This window comes from Heterodontus francisci, chromosome 22 (genome assembly GCF_036365525.1).
Source record: "Heterodontus francisci isolate sHetFra1 chromosome 22, sHetFra1.hap1, whole genome shotgun sequence".
NCBI classification, from domain to species: domain Eukaryota; kingdom Metazoa; phylum Chordata; class Chondrichthyes; order Heterodontiformes; family Heterodontidae; genus Heterodontus; species Heterodontus francisci.
The window spans coordinates 70,860,909-70,873,378 of record NC_090392.1 but is presented as its reverse complement, the minus strand read 5'-3'; the positions used below and the strand labels follow the sequence as shown (position 1 = coordinate 70,873,378).

At 43.4% G+C, this 12,470-nt stretch overlaps 1 protein-coding gene across 3 annotated transcripts in view; it reads right to left on the bottom strand.

Annotated features, from left to right (window-relative positions):
- alg9 (ALG9 alpha-1,2-mannosyltransferase) overlaps positions 1–12,470 on the bottom strand; it is a 265,182-nt gene that overhangs the window by 60,291 nt on the left and 192,421 nt on the right. The window contains exons 15-16 of one of the 3 annotated variants that reach the window (XM_068053985.1): positions 10,251–10,530; positions 4,712–4,732 (exon numbers count right to left, since the gene is read on the bottom strand). The exons of 1 other annotated variant lie outside the window; for it this stretch is intronic. In XM_068053985.1, the coding sequence (XP_067910086.1) occupies positions 10,278–10,530 (253 nt within the window). In that variant the 3' untranslated portion in view covers positions 4,712–4,732; positions 10,251–10,277. Of the gene's footprint in view, positions 1–4,711; positions 4,733–10,250; positions 10,531–12,470 lie in introns of those variants that run through there. One more of the 3 variants, XM_068053983.1, reaches the window with a different exon arrangement.

Here is a 12,470-nt window from a genome sequence, read left to right as displayed (position 1 = left end):
AAGTCAAACTCTGGATGCTTCACATCTTCCAGATGCCTTTGTTCTTATACCACCCCCCCCCCCACTATCTCATGGCACAAGTTCTTCAGCGATGCTCATTGTGCACGGATAACATTTTATTTTTTCCCTCCCTTGCCTGAAGTCATTAATTTGGATAAGGTTGCAGATAGCCCTTAGGTACCTCGCCTAAGTGGCCGTTTGTTATGCCGCAGCTAAGATTGTGAATGTCAGTGGGCTATTCGAACATATGGGGCACCACATGTCATCACCAGATGCCCTTTGGATGTGAACTTTCCAGCAGAAGCTCTGATGACGGCAATGGGAACTCAGGCTGATGGTTATCCTTCCCCATCCTATCATGGGAACACTTGATGCCAGCTGTAGCACTTGTACTGCCACCCCAGTTAGGTTTTCTTGGAGTTGCTGTGTGCAAATTCTCTGCCGTGTTTTCTACATTACAACAGTGCCGACACTTCAAAAGTGCTTCAGTGGCTGTGAAGTGCTTTGGGAGATCCTGAGGTTGTGAAAGGCTCTTATTATTACAAGTTCTTCCTTAATGAAGGCTGATTAAAAGACAAATCTTTGTGGCAATTATTCTTCTATTTGTCTTTCCTTCAGGAGGAGAGGGGTTAATAAAAATAAAAAGAGTGACAACGCCAGGGGTCAGTGAGTGGGTGACCTGCCTGAAAATGATGTGCAGTACAGAGGAGGCCTAGAGGGCAGGAAAATAGATATTTAAAACAGCCAAAGAGATAATATTCCCTCCTTCCAAAAACCAAATGAAATCCTTTCCTTCCTGAACAGATTTAACAATAATAAAGGCATCCCAACACGAACAAATTCTCAAAACAATTAGCAATGGGTGCTTACAATCAACTATAAAACAGACAACTGGACATATATTTTCCAATGTAATTTACAATGGAATTAATCTGAACAGATGATGAAACTTTGAAATTCTACATTCCAATAGGTAGTGAAATACTGAAACAAATAATCAGCTCTGGCACTTGAGTGGAAAATTTGAAAGATCTTTAAAACTGGCAATGGTCACAATCTAATTTTATGGATTCAAGATGGCTCCTGGACAGGCAACTCCCTTGGGAGCTCCTTACTGTGCACCTCCATACACTGCCATCCTTTTGCCCTTTCTCCCCAATCTCCTCTCTTCACTGTTTAACTTGCACTTGCTTTAATGGTCAGTGCAATTTAGCCCTCACTACAAGCTAACTGCTAGGTTAAAGTGCCCACTGACCATCCCCCAGATCACGCCTGCACTTCGTTTCCCTCAGTGAGCACTGGATTTTATTCTCAAATTTTGTTTCCAATTTCATTGATTTCTCTGAGCAACAAGACCACGTTTTATGCTGGGCTATACCGTAAGACGCAGCTGCGGTGTCTCCGATCTGCTGCTCAGTTGCTTAAATTTTAAAGTAATTTTGCCCAGCTGCAGCCCATCCCCCACTGCCTGCTGAGCCTGTGATTGGTCTACTGGTTTTTCAGTCTGCTTCTTGGCCCGAGATACACCGTTCTGGGCCAAAGTAAATTACTTTGCTGCTTCTGAATTTTATAGTGACCTCCAACTTTGTCAACATTTTTCTGGCCTGCAACCGATTCCGCATACCTCCCGGATCTTCAATCCCACGGAAATATCGCCAGCAGTGCATCCTCTGTTGCAGTCCCTTCAGCTAGCTTCTGAACTCACTCGCCCAATTCACCTGTCTCTGAACCTGGACATTTATTTTATTTTTTATTTTATTTTATTTAGAGATACAGCTCTGATTCGTCAATGCTCCATGCTGATTCCACCCTACCTATATCAGCTTTATTCCACCACGGGACCTCTGACTTTAACTTGGGACTCCCTCCTACTGTCTCCTCTCTGTTCCCCATTTACTACCAGGTTACAAAAATCCTAATCTTGCTACATAGCCAAGCCTGTGTAACCTGAGTTTTTCCTGTGACTATTCGCATGTGCATTTTGGCTGACATTCCAAGCTCACCACTTCTGTCCCTCATTTTTCTCCCATTTTTAAATCTTATTTTCTCTTTATACTTCCTAGATTCATCTCTCCTGTCATCATGCCTCCTTTTATTTCTCCCCTGTCAGATTCCAAATCCCTACCCCAGTCCTGCAGTACCCCTCAACCTTCCTACTCTCCTGCCGCTATCCCAGGCTTGACTCCCTCTTAGATAAGCCTACATCTTCCCTCTGTGCCTCGCTTGGCATCCCCCAAAGGGCCCATCGAGGCATTTGTCGCTGCACTGTTTTACCCTCTCGCTGACCTTGCCGCCTGTGCGCCTGCTGGGAGCTAATCTTTTCTATCCCCTTCCCATCCACTCACCCCTCCCAGTGCTGACCTTGTGCATTCTTCCACGGGACCACTGCCTCTCTCCCTATCTCTCTCCAGAAAGTCCTTTCACTTGTGAAACAAGTATTTGCCAACGATGATTGCATCAACATTCTGGCCTTGGAAGAAACCTGGCCTCGGGGTGATGACACCGTCCTCCTAAATGAAGCCTCTCTGCCTGGCTATACCGTTCAGCTCTTGCCCCACCAAGACCATTGCGGTGGCAGTGAGACTCACATCACCAAATCACACATTGGTCTGTCCCCCTACTCCTCTGGCACTTTCTTCTCCTTTGAGCATCACACCTTGTTCCCCTCTAATCTCTCATTTAAAATCCTCCTTCTGTACTACCCACCCAAGTACCAGAATTCCATGTTTGAATCTCTGCAATCAGGTTCCCACCCCTGCCACAGTACCGCTCCTATCATAGTCACAAATAACTCCTATGTTATTGTTACAGTGGTAAACTATCCCTCTTCATGCTTCTCGACCTACTGACACATGACACTATGACCTATAACATAGGCGACCACGCTGTCCTCCTTCAATGCCTCTCCATCACTGTCCAGCTGGGTGGGACTAAATCCGTCTGGTTCCATTCTTATTTATCCAGTCGTAGCCAGAGAATGAACAGCAATGGCTTCTCTTCCTGCTCCCGCACCATTACCTCTGGAGTCCCCCAAGGATTTATCCTTAGCCTCTATTTCTCATCTACATGCAGCTCTCTGTTTTCCACATGTACGCTGATGACACCTGGCTCCACCTCACCACCACCTCTCTCGACCCCCTCAATGTCTCTATATTGTCTGACGCCCAGTCTGATAGGTCTTGGAAAGCAAACTTTTTTTTTTAGCCCTTTTTCTCACACAGGGTCAGTTCCTCCAGTCCAACCATCCTTTGAAACTCACCATGTGGCCAACTGTCCCATGTAAGAGCCTAGGTACTGGCAGATTATTCATTCACGGGGGTGTTCAAAGTCAGCCAAATCCTGTCCATGCCCAAAGCCCTTGTAAGCAGAGTCTGCAGCAGCAGTCACCAATAGCATTTTGCCACTCTTTCTTTTAAGGCTGGGATGCTACGGTCAATCGCAGCAGTTGACAGATTTATTAGCTCAGTACACACCAGGGATCAAACCTAGGACCTTCTAGTCTGTATGGCTAAATAGAAGCTAGTGCATTTCCATACTAGGCCATCGGGGGAGCTATGCACAATGGTTATGGAGTAAGTTGCTACACATTTCCCATTTATAACTGAATGAATATACACGATGACAAAGTTTCTCTATTCCTGTGTATATTTCTAATTAACTGATACTGGCTCAGTTCTTGATCCAGTTCTGCAATCACTGTCAAAAGGTTAATGCTTTCTGCAGACTAAAATGACTCCAAACCGTCAATCAAACACAATTTGGGCAGCTCAATTTGCTGGTTAATGTTCTCTTGGTACCAGGGGAAAAGCAGATAAAGTGGTTGTCATGGTTCAGATTCACACATAACCCTTTAGGTGCCAAATCTCACTCCTATTTTGCACATTACTAACAGTAGCAGCTTACATAAACATCTCATCATCAAATGAGACTGCCATGATGAACAAAGCCAAATAAGAGGGCATGCTGCAATAATTTTTGAATGGCACACAAACAATTTCAGAATCATTCATCGCTAATAAGTGACAAGGCTGTGACTGATGCAGATGGTTCACAAATCGAACAACGAGCTAAAGGAGGAGACGTTAGAACAGGTGGCCAAAAGCTTGGTAAAAGAGGCTGGTTTTACAACGTGTCTTCAAGGAGACAGAGGTGGAGAGTGTTTGGGAGGGAATTCCAGAGCTTCGGACCTGAAAGCACGGCCGCCAATGGCGGGCAGATTCAAAGTTGGGGATAATTTCTTTGACTGTGCTTTGGCACTAGCCTAATACTGTTACTTGGATACTATGTTGGAACTCCCTTTGGGAGTCAAGAATTTTGTCAACAGTGCCTCCCCATTGAAGTTGGTGGGTGGGAAGGTTCAGGGGAGAGAAGGAAAAAATCAGAAATAGTGCTGCCACTAGTTGCTCTTGAGTAGCTCCTACGGGTTGCTGTTGCTTTGCCTTGCGTGTAGTCTGCGAGTAAGTCATCTATCTGCCCCCTTTGTCACAGGTAGTCATGGCCGAAAGGTAGTATTAAGAAAAGGCATACAGTAGTTGAAATAAATCTCGTCTTTTCCCCTTGTGCAGTTCTCTTGGTCAGTTGCATTCCTATCTATGAATAGGAAACAAAGCACTGCCGATCCACAGCCGACCAATCTGTTGTCGGACTGAGGTCTCCTGCTACAGGACGCTGAATGCTCAGGATCGCTCTCACACGTGAGTCAGACAATAGGGTCTCTCTATTTTATTCATTCCTGCAATCATGGACAAATAAAACAGGAAAACAGAATTAAGGTAACAGCTTCTTGTAATGCCTCTTCTGCAGTTAGGCTTCACACTGTGAGTAGATCATTGCAGCTTTGACTGGAAGTGTGGTATGGATCATCAATGTGAGGCCAGCTTTAGTGACGCATACAGCAAGAGGTTTAGGAATTATTTTTCAAACTGACATATGGGAACGCTGAAAGGTCTTTTCTGCATACTGTGTCCACTTCAGACAATTGTGCTACAAGCATGTGCTTGGGTAGAATTATGTAGAAAACTTTGGCTTAGGCCAGAGATTAATGAAGGTCACATGGAACAGACTAATGCTGGTGGCTTTGGAGGTTTCGTTTGGTTGGAAATAGCACATGATCAACATGTCCTTCTTACTCTTTTTATAATAGTTTTATAGGGCTCTGATGATGGACCAGTAAGTTTGTCCAGTCAGTACCTGGGCCATAAAGATCAAAAGGGTGTCAATCAGGCTTAAGCCTTGGTCTGGGCTAAATGGGCTGATCCCAGCCAGGGTGGTGTAAGAGGGCTGATATTGACTTAGTGCCAGTGGGTTAAAGAGGGAAAAGCCTATGAGGTTCCCTCACCTGCTTGATGTTTAATGACCCCCATTGTCTTCCCGTGGCACACATGCATGGACATTGGTTGAGGAAACAAATCGGGTGTCACGTATGGTGAAAGAACCTGCTGATATTCATTATTAAGGCTCACACATAAATAATGGCCATTTGGGCAAGGTAACACAAAGTGACTTCAGGAGAAAAAGGAGAAGAAAAAAATGCTAGAGAAAATTTGACAGAAAAACGTTTAATTCCCCCATTTCCCACACAGCAAGCTGTCTGATCTGTTGCATCTGGGAGGAGCCAGGAAGTGGAGACCTGGTGTACCCAGGATACTCTTCAACAACTCCGAGTGGTCAGGTCAAGAGATGCAATGGCAGAAGTCTCTGGGCAATTTGCTATCCGGTGCCCTCTGGGTATAGGAAAGATGTATGGTATAGGAGGATATAAAGTGGGGTGGAAATTAGGAAGCATGGAACAAAAAGTGGCCATTCAGCCCATCAAGCCACTGCTTCCACTGATCATATTCAATCTACTCCATCATGGACTCTATTTCAATTATTTAATCGCCCAACAAAAAGATCTCCAAAATTTCCATCCTCACAATTTCACTCTTGGCCACTTGCTTTCCAGATGTCATTTCCATAATCCCAGATGCTCAGAAACCATCATGCCCTGTGTAGCATTTGGTTGCTTGCTTCTATATTTACTCTTTCCATCTAATTCCATATCAACAACGACAACTTGCATTTATAGAACGCCTTTAACTTAGAAAAATGTCCCACAACACTTCACAGAGTATTAATTTAAAAAGAACTTTGACCGTAGTTGTGTTTCAAAGAGAATCCGAAAGGAGTGGAGGGCAATTACGGAGATAGTTGGCTGAAGGCAGAGCTGCCCAATGGTGGGGCAGAAGAAGGGGTATAATCAGATGGTTTTCTAGCCTTTATTTTGAAGGGGTTAACTGGCAGAACACAACATCTGCTTCAACGGGTCTGCTCTGCCTCTAGCTTTGCTGGAGGCTGTTCATTTGTATCCTCTTGTGCGCTCGGTTCAAATCAAGCAGAAGACAAGTGAAAAAAGATAGAAAACAGTAAAGTTAAAACTGATTTAAACATCTAAGATTCAACCGGAACAAAAGACCTCTCTAAGGTGGGCCAATAAAGATTTTCACAGAAAGGAAAAATCTCAAATGGTTGAGAATGGCTGCCAACTTTGCCAATTTAAGTCAAGAATAAAACTGGGTGCCAGGAAAAAGGTAATTATTTTAGCTTTCAACATAAACAATTTCATCTTTCTGGGTTACCAGTTACAGCAGTTTTAACCCAACACGCCTGCTCTTTCTTTCCTTTGGTTTCTTTGGGGGATACCCTTGCTGTAGCCAAGAGGATAGGCAACTGGTACTCAGTCTTTTGCCAATCCACCACTATGGCATTGCCAATCAGAGGGTTGCAACTGTGATGCTGGGATTTTTTTTTCATTCATTCAGGGATGTGGGCGTCGCTGGCTAGGCCAGCATTTATTGCCCATCCCTAATTGCCCTTGAGAAGGTGGTGCTGAGCTGCCTTCTTGAACCGCTGCATTCCCTGGCGTGTAGGTAAACTCACAGTGCTGTTAGGAAGGGAGTTCCAGGATTTTGACCCAAGACAGATGATTCTCACTAATTCGCCATGCAAACGAACCTTGCGTTTGATCCACGCTTTCCCACAGGAGGTATGCAACCGAGATCAGGCACTCAATGGTGTGTGAGTGACTAGAGCAGCCAGCCTACCATAGCCATGATATTAAAGGTGACAGAATGGACAGGAGCTCCATACATTTAGTACAACATATGCTGTGACTTGCACTTTTAAGGGTTAAAATCTTACTCCGGGAAAAGCAAAGTGAACATAGATATGCTTTGTTTAGTTGGTGATATGAGTACCTGCTTTATTTCTTCACTACTTGCGTCAGTAATGCGACTTCTACCTCACTGGACAGGGTTACAAGCGTCAGTTCCAAATCCCAGGGAGATTTTATACACAATTGGACAGGAAATGCACTTAAAATTGAAATTTGTTTTGATTAATTGGGTTCCAGCAGTATTCTTGCTATTTCCTAAATTTTAAGGTTGAAAAATTCTCTCTATTTTGCAAGCTGTATTCTGCAGAATACTTAAATTGGTACAGTTATATTACAGTCCTCATTCATCCACTTTGTGTTATTCTTGCTGATGTTGGGCAATGCCCCATTGAAACTAATGCGAGAATTCAACCTCAAGCTAATTAATCTCAATAGCTTGAGGTTTTAACATGCTTCCTCAGCTCGAATTACAATTCCACTGTGTAACCAGGCAATGACCATCTCAAACAAGAGAGAATCTAACCATCTCCCCTTGATGTTCAATGGCATTAGCATCGCTGAATTCCCCTATCAACATCCTAGGGTTACCATTGACCAGAACTGAACTGGACCAGCCACATAAATGCTGTGGCTATAACAGCAGGTCAGAGGTTGGAAATTCTGCGTTGAGTAACTCACCTCCTGTCGCCCCAAAGCCTGTCCACCATCTACAAGGCATAAGTCAGGAGTGTGATGGAATATTCGGCACTTGCCTGGATGGATTCAGCTCCAACAACAACACTCAAGAAGCTCAACACCATCCAGGACAAAGCAGCCCGCTTGATTGGCACCCCGTCCACCATCTTCAACATTCACTCCCTCCACCACTGCAGCATAGTGGCAGCAGTGTGTACCATATACAAGCTAAAGGCTCCTTTGACAGCACCTTCCAAACCCACGACCTCTACCACTTAGAAGGACAAGGGCAGCAGATGCATGGATCACCTGCAAGTTCTCCACCAAGCCACGCACCATCCTGACTTGGAACTATATCACTTTTCCTTCACTGTCACTGGGTCAAAATCCTGGAACTCCCTTCCTAACAGCACTGTGAGTTTACCTACACGCCAGGGAATGCAGCGGTTCAAGAAGGCAGCTCAGCACCACCTTCTCAAGGGCAATTAGGGATGGGCAATAAATGCTGGCCTAGCCAGCGAAGACCACATCTCCCAAACGAATAACTGAAAATCTAACACATCAGCCCATTTCCTACACAATGTACTGCTTAAGCAAAGTTTGCTGCAGCTTGGCTGTGTTGACCAGCAGCATTCGTGCCTCTGCATCGGAAGTTTGTGGGTTTGAGTAGTACATTGGACTGCAGCTTAACTATGCTGATGCCCTGTTGCAGTGCCAAAGGAGTGCTGCATTGCTGGAGCTGGCGTTCTTCATCGGAGATCCGAAAGCATAGCTCCACTTGCCTGTTCAAGGAGGTGTTAAAATTACCAGAGGTGAGGGAGGGGGCCTGGGACATTCAGTTCCTCTGCACTCTATGTTAACAATCATAAATCCATTTCTAAAGAATTAGTTTACAATATTATACAATACACATGGAGACCCTTGCCCTCTTCCCCATGACACTATTCAAAGAGGAGCAGTGTTCTCTTGGTGCCATGGCCAACATTTCTCCTTCAAACAATACTGTATAAACAGCCCGAGTAATTATTCATTTCACTGTCTGTGCTGTAGAATGGCTGGCTGTGTTCACTTACAGAACAATGGTCACTGCATTTCAAAGATTCATTCGTTATGTTCCGTGATTTGATATATATCAGCATGATAAAGGCCCTGTATTAATGTAAGTATTATCGTGTAATACTTCATTTATTTCTCCATTGATAACATTTTCACAGAAGAGACAGCCGCACAACTCTAGAGTACAGCAGAACTGAGCCGCACTGTCCAGGAAGATTTCAGGGACAATCTGGGTCTGAGCTAGTTTTGCTGATCTCACTGGAGCAAAAGTCGGGATATTTCTATTGGCCTCAGCAACGTTAGATTGGGGAGGAAGATGAGAAAAATTCAGCGATATTTGATCACTGTCCAGTGATTCCTCCCAAAAGGTTCATGTGAGGGCAGCATTGATCTCAACTAGGATATATTCCACTTTCCCCTGATGGCTGTCGGGGTCCTTTATGAAGGTGGATGGCAGCTGATGTCAGGATACGCAGGGGGAATAGGAGAGGTGGGTCAGTGTCTAGTGATGTGACATTGTGCTTGTTACAGCCAGCAGTACCCTACATTGCAACAGTGACTTCACTTCAAAAGTACCTCACTGACTACGAAGTGCTTTGAGACATCCGGAGTCAGTGAATGACGCTGTATAAATACAAGCTCTTTATCTTTCTAACTACATCAACAGATGTTCACCTTAACCAAAAAAGTAAATTTAGTTTTACTCAATTCCACATCAAATAAACAAAAGTTGTAATCGGAATTCACCTTTCATACACCAATACTGAATAAAAACGGGTAAGATACTGGGCCCTTTGAGCAACTTGCAGAATGCAGTGCAATGTAGTGAACTTTTAATAATCCAAACTTTTTAAAGACAGCCATAGCTGAGCCATACTGATCAACAGGTGGTTAAGATGTTCTCAGCTTCCACAGTTAAGGAAGAACAGCTCAGCACAGAAAATAATCCAGGCGAGAAAAACAAATACGGACAAACGTGCTCTTATTACATTTACTGTGAATAGTTTGAGTCCAGCAGTTCTCAATCATTCATAACTTGTATGGGAAACTATTACACTGTTGCTAAATTATTTCATTGAACTTTAAATTTTTTTATTAATCTTTTTTCCCCAGTTCACACTGACACTCTTCTTCACCCTCCCCTCAGGTCACACTGGCACTCTTACACCCTTTCTAGTTCACACCAGTATCCTTCCCCTTGGGACAGTTCTCCTGTCTCCTCTTCCTAGTTCACAGAACCAGTCTTCTCTGATTCACTCCAGGCTCCGATCTGTTGCTGCAGCTCCCAGGAACACTGCTGTGGACACAAATTCCTGAACTTGTAAAACTATTGAGACTTTAATTATCTCTCCTAATTATCATTCACCTCTTAAATGTTGAGAGTTTCTTGTTTTCATTCCCTCCTTATTTCCTGAAGATGATGCTCCAGGCTGGCGTACAGTTTCATGGGTATCAGCGGCCTTACTTGTGTGACAATAGATGTCAACATGCTGTTGATTGTACGGGAAATCCAGCCTAGCTCGAACCAATCCTCAGATGATTCTTCCCTCCCCGTCCACACGTGTATGAACACACTCTCCAAAACATGTCGATGGATAGGGATTAGTTGGATCTCTGCCGAATTCTGACGAGTCCTAATTCGAATGCTGGGGCCAAAAATGCAAACATTACCCCAGCTGAGTTGGATTTTGCATTAACAGTGCGTGGGGACATTATACTTAAATGTGATGTCTTATCTTTGGATGACTGTTCTTTCAAAGATTGTCAATTGATGTTAAAAAGAACTGGTTACCAGTTGATAAAGTGCTGTACAATGTCTTTCTTCAGAATGTTTGACATAACTAGCTTTTATACAGGCAAAATGAAACAGACATAAAACATACACCACACAAATAACACCCTGCTTTATAAGCAACATTGCCTAATACAATTTCTACTATATATATTAGATGGAGATATGAATATGTTGCTTATATCGAGAATTACTTTGAGCAGTGATAACTTATATTTATATAGCATCTTTAACATAATAAAACATCCCAGATGTTTCACAGGAGTGTTATTAAACTAAATTTGGCACTGAGCCACATAGGGAGATATTAGGTCAGACGAGCAAACACTTGGGCAAAGGGGTAGATTTTAAGGACGGTCTTAAAAGGAGGAAAACACAGAGAGACGGAGAAGTTTAGGGAGGAAATTCCAGAGCTTTTGGCCCAAGCAGCTGAAAGCTCAGCCAACAGTCAAACGATTAAAATTGGGGAGGCTTAAGAGACCAGAATTACAGGAGCGCAGATATTTCAGAGGGTTGCAGGTCTGGAGGAGCTTACAGAGATAGGGAGGGATGAGAACATGGAGGGACTTGAAAACAAGCATGAGAATTTGAAAAAAAAAATTGGTGATGAGTGAATGGGACTTGGTACAATTTAGGACAGGGGCAGCAGAGTTTTGGATGACCTCAAGTTTACAGAGAGTAGAACATGTGAGGCCAGCCAGGAGAGCACTGGAATAAAGTCTAGAGGTAACAAACGCATGGATGAGGGTTTCAGCAGCAGATGAGTTGAAACAGGGGTGTTGTCCGGCAACGTTACAGGAGTGGTAATAGGTGCTCTTAGTGACGGCGTGAATATGGCTGGAAGCTTATCTCTGGGTCAAATATGACACCAAGGTTACAAACATTCTGGTTCAATCTCAGACAGCGGCCAAGGAGAGAAATGGAGTTAGTGGTGAGGGTAGAGTGCTTGCGGCAGGACCCAAAGACAATGGCTTTGGTCTTCCCAATACTTATTGGGAGCAAATTTCTGCTCACCCAATACTGAAAGTCAGACAAGCAGTCATAACAGTACTTTTAAGTCAGGAACAAATTAGAACTTAATAAAAGTAGCCAATATCAGACTATGCCAGTTAATTGGCACCCTGATTAATTGCAGTTTTGTTCAGACACTGTTTTATTCTTCATACATTCTACTGTTTGCTCAATAGGAATAACTTGGATGAAGAGAACATTTTAGTGGCCACAGAGGTGCTTCCACAAAGAAGCCTTTACTGTAGAGGGATTTGTCAGTGATTAAGCCCTCGCACTCAGTTAAATAACATTTTAGTGAACTCAACAGCCACATAATCCAGGCAGGCTGTCATTTTCTTCTCACTCATGGAAGTGCTCTATGATGCCTTGACAACAGTTCCTTCAAAGCAACTCTTGATGCTACAGTAGTGTTTCAACAGATGCACTGCAGGATAAACTTTCTTCGGAAACATTGGTTACATTTTTCACAGAACAAAATGCACGCAATTTTATCAGCGATCATAAACACATATCCCCCACAAAGACAGTTACGCTTGGAAAAGCTTTTTTTTTAAATAATCAAAATGGTGGCCACAGAACATTAACATTACCACAGCATGTCACTTTTATATGGAGCCAAACTTTATGTCAAGTTTGTTTTTTGTTTTATTTTATATGGTTGAAAACCTCTAGTTAACTGCAGCATCCTTCCTTTCACTTTTGAAGGCTTGATATTCTATCATGTTCTTTAGGAATGCAACCTATATCAATAAATAATGATGTAAATTGTCTCGTTATAGAATG